This window comes from Typopeltis vanoorti, chromosome 1 (genome assembly GCF_054136105.1).
Source record: "Typopeltis vanoorti isolate ZY-2024b chromosome 1, IOZ_Tvanoo_1.0, whole genome shotgun sequence".
Lineage (NCBI taxonomy): Eukaryota > Metazoa > Arthropoda > Arachnida > Uropygi > Thelyphonidae > Typopeltis > Typopeltis vanoorti.
In genome coordinates this window covers 89740172-89753126 of record NC_143549.1, presented here as the reverse complement: position 1 = coordinate 89753126, position 12955 = coordinate 89740172, and the positions used below count along the sequence as shown (strand labels likewise).

The 12955-nt window shown below is 34.0% G+C and overlaps 1 protein-coding gene across 3 annotated transcripts in view; it reads left to right on the top strand.

Annotated features, from left to right (window-relative positions):
- Positions 1–12955, top strand: part of LOC150110190 (nuclear pore complex protein Nup93-like) — a 314507-nt gene that overhangs the window by 65033 nt on the left and 236519 nt on the right. Inside the window, exon 6 of one of the 3 annotated variants that reach the window (XM_090392052.1) lies at positions 4248–4376. In XM_090392052.1, the coding sequence (XP_090248178.1) occupies positions 4248–4376 (129 nt within the window). Of the gene's footprint in view, positions 1–4232; positions 4377–12955 lie in introns of all 3 variants that reach the window. The other 2 variants (XM_090392041.1, XM_090392034.1) reach the window with 2 other exon arrangements.

The window sequence follows — 12955 nt, the reverse complement described above, 5'->3', positions numbered from 1 at the left end:
GGTCCCACAGAAGGTTCTTCTAAGGTAGAAGTGGAGGAATTTTTTGATGCTTTAGAAAAAGCAACTGACACAATAAAAAAAAGGAAAAGTTGGTCCTTGTTGGGGATCTAAATAGCAGAGTAGGAAATGATTGTCAGACATACAAAAATATTTTTGGAAAATTTGGAGAAAAGGGCAAAGCAAATAATAATGGCAAATACCTGTTGGATATCTGCTCAGGACATGGACTGGTTAATACTAACACCATGTTCCAACATAAAAATGTGCACAAATTCACATGGAGAGAAGAGGCAAGGAATAAGAAAAGTCTCATTGACTATGTTATTGTTGATAATGATGTTTTCTCTCTGGTGCAGGACACCAGAGTGTACAGAGGATTTGAAATTGGAAGTGAAGTCACTATTTAGTCTTTCCATTATGTGACATTGTCATAGTGATCACTTCCAATTTCAAAATTCCAAAAAGTCATACTCATACTTTCCATTGTGGAATACTAAAGTAATTAATGTGAAGTCATCAGCCTCTATATACAAGTGGCCAGTCATGAAGGTACTTCATACACACACAAACTTTGTAAGAGAATTTCAAGAATTTTGAGGAAATGTGATTTAGTAGCTATTTATATTCCAATTAATAAACTATCCCCGTATTTCACATTGTCTAAAGATAAACTCTCAACTATGTCTCTTCCTGGTGTATATCAAGTTCCATGTGATTGCCAGCTTTCCTACTTTGGACAAACCAGACATTCAATAGAAAAAAGAATACAAGAACATCAATCTTATATTCTTCACAACAAATCAAATAAGTCTGGATTGGTGCAACATGGAATAGAGGCAGACTACAACATTCTCTGGTCTAAAACTCATCTTCTACACAGATGTCAGCATAAATTTAAACACCTATTCAAAGAAAGTGCAGAGGCCTTACTTCACTTCTTTAACTTGAGTCGGAATGACTGCCTATCCTTGTCAAAAATATGGGAAAGTGATCCAAATAACACATTTATTTATTTTTTAATTATGGCCAATAATGATATTTACAAAGATAGAAGATCCTATTAAACTCCTGGATACTACATCTATCTAATGATCTGTTTAGTATGATATAAATAAGTTTTATTTTTTTTTTATGATTATATAATTATTTTATAATCACTTTTATGATTAATCTTTTCTTCAGTGAAGCATAACACTATTAGTGATTTAACATCACATGGCTCGTACTATTTTGAATAATTCAATTGTTTACATTCTACCTTCTAAAAAAATGTTGTTCAGCCCACTGATGATGGTTTGTTAGTTTCAGACTGAAATGTTTGGCAGTATATTTAATAAATAATACTTCTCCTTGTTTTTACGTGTAGATAATTTATAGTCTCTAGATAATATCAGGAAGATCTCTATGACATTCCACTTGCAGAAGATAGCAGATCTACCTACAGCCTGAGGCACCAGATCCTCTGAGTGATGCCCAACTCGTTTTATGTTATTTTATGGTTCTCAAAACAAATACTGAAGTAAACACCTGATACTTCAGGTTTGGCTTAACCGAGTGAGAATGTAGTTTGATTAGACATGAAAATGGATCAAATTTGAAATTCATAAGCATATTTAATGTTTGTTTTAATGGAGCTGATGTATTGGAAGTTGTGGGGAGAAGAGAATTCTTTTTTGTCTCACATCTATTAGTTTTGCAGCATGTCTGTGGATTAATTAAATCTTTGGTATTAGCCATTTTTCTAGTATGTGATAGCATGAAGTTTTTTGTTATTTTTTAATTCATCATTAATGAGACTGCAGGCTTGAGCTCCTAATGCTTATATAATCTCTGGTTTTTGAAATCAGTAATGATGGTGTAAGCATATATTACAAATATTGGTTACTGTAGGTTGTTGTATTGCATAATTTTTAGCCTCCAAAGGTTGAATTAGACCGATCTCTAGAAAGAAGGGTAAACACCCTGGTATCCACTGTGAACTTGAAAATGTGGAATTTAATCCAAATTTACATCAAAAATTTAATGTTTAGTAAACAGATATCTTTTTAGATGATTTTAAAAAAATCCTGGAGAGTATTTTGACCATAATGCTCCATATTAAGAAACCATCGATTTATACCTTTTTCCAGAGTTTTGGTTATAGAAGATAGGTATTTCTCACTCTTTCTTCAAATCTTTCCATATAGATAATGGCAGGCATTTGTAAATGTATGTTTCTTTATCCAAGCCAGACTTTATATAGGTAGTACTCATGATAAAAGTTTAATGGAGTGAAACAGTACTAGGATACGATTAAAATTAGTATTTAATGCTTCCAATATTTCATCTCAGTTACAGAGACATTGTCAGGGAATACAAAATGAGACGTAACACACACACACACACACACACACACACACACACACAGTACAAAACTAACTGACAAACATGTGGACAAATGACTAGAGTCTTAACTAGGTGGGGCACCCCTCTATGAACAGCTGTTGGCTACCTAGGATGTAAACTAGGATTTTGAAGTATTAGTGTTCCATATTTTCGGAAAGTTTATGCAACCATATTTATTTAAATTAGGCTGATTTTTAAGAGCAGCCAGCAGATTCTAAAATTAGTCTTTCTCTTCTGAATTTACTGTGATGGAGCACAATGGTCTTTTTCCAATTGATTCTGTGAGCTGTATCCAAAGAATGGTCAGCAAGGCTAGATAGACCATAGTCTTGGCTGCAGATGTATTTATGTTCTATCATTCAGATGGTAGCTGATCTTTGTATTGGTCCATAGTAGGCCAACTTGCAGGAACAAGGAACTCTGTATACTCCCAGAACCGGGAGGGGGGGTAGAGTTTGTCTTTAGTGGAGCAGATAAGGGTAGCTAGTTTTAAGTGGGGTTTGAAAATGGTGCAAAATTGTGTTTCTTTAAGATTCTTGATATTTTTTCTGATGTGCCTCGGACATAGGAGATGGTGATAGTATTACTGAAATCTTTCTGAAGAGAAGGTCGTGGATTGGGGGAATGTTGATTATTTTTTATAATGTGGGAACTGTAACCATTAGATAGAGGAGTATAGTGTATATGATTGAGTATTTTTGCAAGAGAGGTCTTATTGGAATAAAGGTTATAAGCACTATAGGTTAGTGTGTTTATTACACCATATTGTTGAGTACGGGAACGATGGGAAAGTTTGTGAATGTACTTATCTGTGTGAGTGGGTTTCCTATATACTGAAAAAGACAGGCCACCATTAGGTTGACCGGTATTGTGGCTAAAAAGGCCATACTATTATTAGTTTCTTTTTCCATAGTAAATTGGATTCTAGGGTGAAGGCTATTGAGGTGATATAGAAAAGTATCTAATGAGTCTGGGCCATAAGACCAAATAGAAAAGACATCATCTTCATATCTCAACGAGATAGATGGTTTGAGAGGAGCTGAGTGAAGAGCTTGTTTTTCAAGATCTTCCATAAAAAATTTTGCAAGAGGGGGATGGTGAGAGAGAATATCCCATAGAGATATCGGTATCTCTGTCTGTTTATAAATTTTGTTCTTCCAAGAGAAATAACTGGAATGAATAGCAAAGGAAAAGAGGTCAGTAATATCAAGGGGAAAATGGTAAGAATTTTTTATGTATGATGGGGGGATGAGATTTTACTGGTCAATGCCCCCTTGATATCCACACATTGCATACATGACAAAGTTGAGCTTGTCAGTCCTTTTAATAATTTAATTAAATGTTTAAACTACCTATAAGCAGATGGGTTAGTACTTTTTGAATTATTGTTAGTGAGTTTTTTTGTAAAGTTTGTTCCATACAAACAAGAAATAAAGTGGATGAAGAGATCTGATTAATATGATGTTTCCTTGAGTAGATTATTGATATGTTTTTGGGGTTCTGGTGTACGATCTTTGAGTTTATAGATGCTATGTTTATTCCACTGTTCACATTGATTTGTTTGCATTATCAATTCCATAATTGTTAAACTTACACAAATATCTCTTGTGAATCAGTTAATAGTTCTTAATTTTAATTAAACAAAGGCATTTAATTAAAATCATTATTGAATAATAAACATGAATGCTGTAAATGAACTTAAATGTTGTAATTGTTAATCACTTCTGAGCAATGATCAAAATTTTACCAACCATTATGAACTCTTGTTTTAATGCACTTCTGTTAGATTATATTTGGAGAATTTGGAATAATTTTTTTTTTTTAATAACCACTTTCATCAATAAAAGCAGTGTTATTCACAGACAACCCCAGTTAAAAGATTTGGCACGAGGTCTAGGACTCCATTGGATGGTATGAGGCCAAGAACTCCATTAGATGGTATGAGGCCTAGGACTCCAGTGGACACGAGTAACATGAATTATTCAAAAGAGGTAATGTTTTTTTTTTTTAACTTCTGTTTAGTTTGCAAAAAATTATTTCTTTTAATTTAGCTAAGTCAGAAACTTCTGTTTGCCTTTTTCTTGTTTTAGCAAACAAGAAAAAGGCAAACAGAAGTTTACACTGTTGAAATGAAAATGTTCATAGGCACCATTCTCTCTCTCTCTCTCTCTAAGTCATTGTTTACATGCACACCATTTAAAAAAGGAGCACACAACCTAGTAACTGCATAGAGAAAATTTTTGCTTTTAGAATTTCCAATTTACATAATGTTAATAATTTTTGAACATACTATAAAGTATGTGAAAAATTATACTTATCACTTATTTGAGTTAGTAATTTTTATGGTGTCTCCACTCCACTATTACTCCAACCCGTTCCAACTTAATATACTCTAATTAGTTACTTTTAGCCTGCGCCATGTGGGAAAACTGATGCTGATGTCAGTAAGTTGCAGAATCATTTGTTTAGAGTGTGTATACAGTCACTCGAACTTGTGTAAACAGTGATGGATATTTGTAGATATCGGATTTAAGCAAATTAATTTAGACTTTGTGGCTTGTGCTATTGTGAGCACAGGCTACTGCATGTTGAGTTGGAAATTGGAAACTTGTGCACAAAATGTTTTTCATGAGCTGGCAAAAATTACAGGGAATATTGTGTGTAGCAAATTGTCTCTGTCTCTGTATTGGACTGAAGATGCCTTCTGTCATGAAATTTTTTACCATTCATTATAATGGCAAGAGGAGTCTTATCACCATTGTTGTTTTGGAGGGCATGAGGTCTGAAGAGAGTTGACAAGCTGTCACATTTTCCTTACAAGTGATACTTTTCATGTGTGCAGCTGAAAACTTTCATGACATTAAGCATACTGAAAAGCTTATGATTTATTTTCGTCCTTTTGGAAACCAAGTAGTACAGATGACTCATTATGGCAAACACTGTTAAGACAAACTCACAATAACAAACTACTGGAAGTCCTGACCTTCAAGTCTCATAGTCACAATGCTGTTGTGGTTCTTGCAAGTTTTTATAGTGAGTTGGCTGCATAAAATAATCATCAACATCATTAGTGTTCTGTCTCTTGACAGGTCCAATGGTATAACTCAGCAGATTCTCTTCCTCCAATTTCCTCTGTATCCTGCTTCCCCCTTCATTTCCTTATATCGTCTTGTTCCCATTATAAAATAATAGGACTTGTTTATTTTTGATCAGTGCTACAGTAGGTCTTTTCCAATCTTTGGTTGGAAAAAAGATTTCTGCAGAGATCAGTTATCCATGACTGCAGGTCATAAAGAGTCCAGCTGTTCCTGTCTTGAGTCTTTCTTCTCCATTTTCTTCAGACTTTCTTAATCATTGGGTCATCCAGGTTTCCTTTTGATATCTCTCGGATACCAGTTTGTAACTCTGACTGTCCATCTGTTGTCTTGCTTTTATTACATCTGTGAATCCAGACTTCTTCCTGATTTCTGTGTTCTTACGTGGTCTATTTTGTTTATATTGCACATTCTTCTTTTTATTACATGTTGAGTTGTTATTGAGCTTTGTTCTTCTTTTAAAGTTATGTTCCATGTTTCACTGCCATAAGTTAATGCTGGTAAGATGTGACTACTGAAAAGATGGGCTCTTATTTCTATATCTATGTTTTGGTGTTGGTAATTGTTGATTTTATTTTGTTGAAGACTGTCCAAGCAGTTCTTTTTCTCCTTACTATTTCATTTGATATGTCATTATTCATTTTTATGGACTGGCCGAGGTAGATGTAATCTTCAACTTTTTCAATGGTGTGAGATTCTAGAGTGTGATTATATAATCTTTACAGTATTTGTTTTTCATCCATCTTGTTTTGTCCGGATGTATTTCCAATCCAATTTTTTGGCAGTTTTGGCTTATGTTATTCAGCGGGTGAGTGAGATATTAATACCACATCATCAGCGAATAGTAGGATATTTAACATTTCACCATCAATGTTTATTCCACCTTTCATGTCAGTTTTTTGAATGATGCTGTCCAGAGTAGATGTGAAGAGATTAGGTGATAAGACATCACCCTGATGTACTCCTCTACTTAAATTAATTCTAATCGGGTGATTGAAAAGGGTGATATTTGTTGTGCCTTCTTTGTAGATATCTTTTATGAGTTGGATGTATGCTTTTTCTACGCCTTGTTCTATTAAAGCTTGGAATACTGCATTATGCTCAACAGTGTCAAATGCCTTTTTAAAATCAATAAAAAGAAGACAAAGTGGGATCTGGTATTCTCTGCATCTTTCTGTTAGCTGAGTAATAGTTTTGAGTGTGATCTATTGTTGAAAAGCCTTTTTTGAAACCAGTATGTTCTTTGCAGCTATATTCGTTGATGGAGGTTTGTATTCTGTTTAGGATGACTGTGGAGAATGTTTTATGTGTGTGCTAATAGACAGATGGGTCTGTAGTTATTGATGTCTTCTTTATTACCTTTTTATGCAGAATTACAGTCGTTGATGTTTTCCATTCAGTAGGTACTTTCTTTAATTGTATATATCGGGTTAACCTTTCTGCTAGAGCTTTAAAGAGTATTTGTCCACCCATTTTTAATTCATCAGATTTTATACCGTCAATTCCTGGTGATCGGTCATTTTTCATATGGTGGATAGCCATTTTTACTTCTTCAGGTAGGACAGATGGTATTTCCAAATTTTTGTCTGGTATTGGAGCTGTGATTACTTGTTTAAATGAGTAAAGGTTCTCATAAAAAGATTTTACTATTTTTTCCATTTCGCCTCTGTTTGTGTGTCTGTTTCCTTGATTGTCTATGAAGGCTGATGGTAGTGGTTGCTTTTAGATTTATTTCTTTTTCTACTTTTTTTAGGCTACTGCAGAGCCTAGCTGCTTCTGCCAATTTTGTTGTTCTATATATGTTATAGTTGTCTTTTATATTCTTCCTCAGTTGTTTACAGATAATTTTATATTCTAAGCGTTCCTTTCCTGTATCTTTCAGTATTCTTTTCTTCAATAGTTCTATCGTTCTTGCTAATAGGCGTTCCCTGGTCTTAGGAGGAAGCTCACAGGAGGTTCTTTCTTTGCAGTTCATTAACTGAATATTAAAGTTTGTTAAATCTTCGTCAATGTAATTTTTTAATTTCGAGTCAGTTTCTTCTACATTTTTTCTAAATTGTTCTGGGTTTATCTATTTTGAGTGTTTTTATGGTTGGACTGTGCTTGTATGTTCTTCATTTTTTCTTTGTATTTTAGGGGTGGGTCTTATTGGACGATGGTCTGAATGAATTCGCAGTAGGTCTTCCCAATGACTTCAACATTGTTTATTAATCTTTTGCAATTTGTTAGAATGAAATCAGTTTCAATTCTTGTCTCTCCATTTGGAGATTGCCAAGTCCATCTTTTTCCAGTTCTCTTTTTAAAAAATCTATTCATAATGTACAGCCTTTCTGCTTCTACAAATTCTGCCCGGAGTTTCCCTCGTTCATTTCTTTTCTCTTTCCCCTCCACGGTCCAGTGTATTTTTCTTCAATAAATCCTGTACCAATCCTTGCAATGAAATCTCCACACACTATGTGTATGTTGTTTTTTTTTCTGTAATGTTTCTCGTAGGTGTTCATAGAAGTTTTCTATTTCTTTGTTAGCTGTTGAGGTATGTGCATAGGCTACTATTATTTTTATTGTTACTGATTCTCCATCATCATTATCATCATCATCATCAAATTCCTGCCATGTAGCCTCAAGGGGTGTACAGGATATGACAGTATTACATGAAAAAATTACATCATTACTAACTTCCTATCTACAATTTTCTTCCAAATCAGTCTGTTACTTGTCAAGACTCCAACATTATCAGATCTTATATTTCTATTGTCTAAAGCACTTTGTACCGTATCAATCCACCTATATCTTGGTCTTCCTCTGGGTCGTTTTCCTGCCAACCTGGCAGAGAACACTTGTTTTACTAATCTTTCCTCTCCCATTCTATTTAAGTGACCATACCACCTGAGATTAGCTCTGCTAACGCATTCCTGGATACTGACAATGTCAAGTTCTTTCCTAATATCCTCATTTTTAATATGATATTGCCATTGATGCCATCTGTTCATGCCTCTAATCTTTCTCAGGACTCTCATATCTGCGGTCTCTAGTCTTTGGTCAAGTGTTTTACTTCTGACCCAGCTCTCAGATCCATAAGTTAAAACTGGTTTGAACACTGTCTTGTATACAGCTAATTTAATGTTCCAACTAATTTCTCTCTTATTCCATATGAATTTATTCAATTGACTTCCTATCATACCAGCTTTGCTGATTCTGTTGTCTATTTCTATATTTAATTTACCATCTTCAGTAAAAATCGTGCCTAAATAGCTGAAATGTTTTACTTGTTCCACAGGTTCTCCATTCACAACACAGTTGACATTTTAGGGGTGAGGTCCTCCCCCCAATATATATATTATATATATAATATTTTTTTTTTTTTTGTAATTTTTTTGTTTATTTTTACATAGTCTAGATACCAAAAAATGAACTTTTCAAGTCACTTCAGGCTTCCTTCACACCGGGCAATGAAATTCATCTCCCACCTAAAGCAATACCCACAATGGGATTCAAGCCCATGACCTGTTGGTTGGAGTGTATGTACATGTACCCTCTTGGCCAACCAGACCAACAGTGAGGTTATCAGATTATGAGGTTAGATTGTATGTGGACTACAGACTCTGATCAAAAGAAAGAGGGATGATATGATAGGTGTACATGCTTCCAGATGGGTGTTATAGGATATAGTCTGATGAAAATTTTCATTAAATGGAAAGCAGGGAGAGACTTGACTTATTGTTCTTTACACTTTAGGGAGAGAACATGGGGACATTTATGGAAGTTAAATTTATTTGCAGTTAAGGAAGGGATAAGAGCTAGATTTTTCTCACAGAACAGTGAATGCATTAGTTTACCTTCAGATGTAGGGAGTGAGGCCTTGCTCTCTCTCTCTTTCTCTCTCTCTGGAGGTCTCAGATAATAATAATATTAATAAATCGCTCACCATTTATGAAACATTAATGAAATTAATGTTTCATAAATGGTGAGCAATATTTCAATAAATTGAAACTTAAATACAGATTATATAATACACAAATGATATTATAGGTTTGCTAATAACCTTTTGTGGGTGGGAGCAACATTAAAAAACAATAACTAAATGAATGTTGGCAAGCCTGTACAGACATTTATTAGAATTTACAATAAAAGACATGCTTTGTTCCATTTCACTTATCAGCACTCCAATATGGTCATATCTAACATTTAATCTTCTAAGGCACGCACTTCTGACTTAATCACTCCACTTAGATTTTAGTCTTCCTCTGTGTCTCTTTCTGGGCATCTAACACCTGTTTTGCTAACCTTTCTTACCCATTATAGTTTAAGTGGCTATTCCACCTTAGATTAGCTTTAATTATACATTCTTTAATGCTAACAATTTCAAGTTCCTTCCTAATGTCTTCATTTTTAATATGATGCTATTCACTCTTGTAATTTTTTTCTCAAAACCCTCTGGTCTGTAGTCTTTGATCAAGTATGTTATTTCTAACCCAATTCTCACAGCCATAACTTAAAAACTGGTTTGTAGACTTTCTTTTATACTGCTGGTTTGAAGTTTTGGCTAATTTCTCTCTTATTCCATATAAATTTATTCAACTTGCTCATCATATTAGCTTTGCTTATTCTGTTATTTTCCAAATTTAATTTCCCATCTTTACTTAAAACTGTGTGTAAATAGCTGAAATATTTTACTTGTTCTATAGATCCTCCCTTGAGAATACACCAGAAGGTTTCTATGTTCTTGCTGGTTTTCATAGATGTGGTATTTTTATTGCTGATTTTTATGCCAAATTTGTTACAGCTGTTATGCAATTTAGTTATAGAAAGCTGTAGACTTGCACTGGATTAAAGATACCAAGAAATTATATATTTGGTTTAATCCTGTATTCAAGTGTAAGCAAACAAAGTTTGTGCCTGAAATATAATCAAGACTCGGGCAACTCGTATATACAGGCTAATGACTTTGCATCACTTGCCATAATGCAAAGCACATATTCTTACGGGTATGTATAATGCTATGCATTATGGGAAGGATCACTACCCAGACCAGTTTCGACCTTTATTGAGATCTTGTCAGTGGGAGCCAGACCCAGAGGTGATTCTAAGGTTTAAGTAATGCTGAAGTAATTTTTCATATATGAGTAGCCAAAAGGTGTCACACCTTATTATTAAAATACTCTGGATTAAAGATAGTTGTTAGAAGTTTTTCCACTTGGTTATACTATAAATTAAAATACCATATACTTGGTTTAATCCTTTATCTAAGTGTAAGCAAACAAAGTTTGTGCCTGAAATATAATCGGAACTGTGGCAACTTGTATATAGAGGCTAATGACTTCATATCACTTGCCTTAATATCCCACAATGCAAAGCACATATCCTTACGAGTATGTATAATGCTATGCATTATGGGAAGGGTCACTAAGATAGTTGTTGGAAGTTTTTTTACTTGGTTATACTATAAATTAAAGATACCAAGAAATTATATACTTGGTTTAATCCTTTATCCAAGTGTAAGCAAACAAAGTTTACTCCTGAAATATAATCAGGACTGGGTCAACTCGTACCATGTAACTCGCAACTTGTACACATGACCCTTCCCATAATGCATAGCATTATACATATCCATAAGGATATGTGCTTTGCATTGTGGGATACTAAGGCAGGTGATGTAAAGTCATTAGCCTCTATATACGAGTTGCCCCAGTCCTGATTATATTTAAACCAAGTATATAATTTCTTTGTATCTTTAATTTATAGTATAACTAAGTGGAAAAACTTCCAAGAACTTGCACTGGATGTGTTTAGGCATACAATATCATCTGCATAAAGCAAAGAGCTAAGTTTGATATCTCCAATTTTCATATCAGGTTTAATGCCACTTTCTTTCATAATGCAGTCCATATAGATGATGAATAACAGTGGAGATAATGTGCATCCTTGTCTTACCCTGATTTTATATCAAACATCTTTCTGTATTTCCTTCAGTTCTAACTACAGACTGAAAACTTAAATTTAGACTTTGTATTGCTCTGTATAATTTTCCATTTACTCCATATAATTGTACTGTTTTGAAAAGATTTTTTCTAGGCACCTTGTTGTATGCCTTTTCTAGATCTATGAAATTTAAATAATCCTTATCATATTTCCCTATTTGTCATAAAGTGAAAATCTGATCTTGACAGTCTCTATTTAACCTGAGCCTAGTTTCTTCCGGTTTCTTTTCCACAATTTTTCTACACTTCTTTTCAAGTAGGCTTGCATAAATCTAAACCTGGAACACTTAATAGAGAAATTCCTATGTAATTCTTGCATTCTATTTTATTCCCTTTTTTTTTATAGAATCAACTGGAATTCAACCTTCTGGCCAGGTCTTTTGAATTGTGCATTTTAGCAACTGCAAAACTTTTATACCTCCGTATTTGAACATTTCTAGTCGAATATCATCTATTCCAGTTGCCTGTCTGCAACTGGAATAGATGATATTCTATTCTATCTCAGGTATGTACTCCTGTTTGCATTTCTCTTGAAAATTTTCTACTACTGTCTGTCACTGCTTGTTTCATTTAAGTCTTTCAAAATAATTATTCCAGACATCTAAGATATCCTTATCTTTGGTTTTCATATCATCTTTGATTCCTTTTACAGTATTCTTTCCTCCATTTCTAAGCTTTTCCAATAGCCTCCAGAACATTTTGACACCTTCTTGATATTTTCTCACTTCTTACTAAGTCTTCCCAGTATTCTTGGAGGTTGCCTGCCAATTTATTTGCTATGAACTTTTGGTATGCTTTCTTCTTTTCCACAACTGCTTCTTTAAATCTTGTGTCCAACATCTTTTTTAACATCTTTCTATTCTTGCAGACAACTTCACCACATGCCTTGCTAGTTGCATTAGTCAATATTTTCTTCAGAGTTTGCTACAGAGATTCAAAGGTTTGGTTCTTGTTTTCAAATTGTTTCATATTTACTTCCATGATGTTTGTATAGTTGAGTCTATAGTTTACTTGTAAAAGCTGCTCAACTTTAATTTGTTTTAAAAACTTGTTGTTTTGAATGTGATATTCATTTTTATCCTACTTAGCACTAAGTGATGGTCACTTCCAGTTTCAAATCCTCTGTACACTCTTGAATCCTGAACTAGCATGAAGAGATCACCATCAATGATGTTGCCAATGAGGCTTTTCTTATTTTTCATCTTCTCTCCACGTGAACTTGTGTCTATCTTTATGCTGAAACATGCCGTTAGTAATGACTAGTTTGTATCCTGAGCATAAATCCAGCAGATACTTAGTTGTTATTAACTTTGCTCTTTATTGTTCACCCTTATACCCTTAGGAAAATAGCAGGGACCTTGTTTTACTGGCTGATGCCCAAGCTGGTATGATATTTCATCATATTTGGTACCATCATGTCTATTTGTGGTTTAAGCTAATTGAGACTATAGTTTGGTCAGCCCCAAATTGCAGCCTATCCTCATTTATTCAGTACCC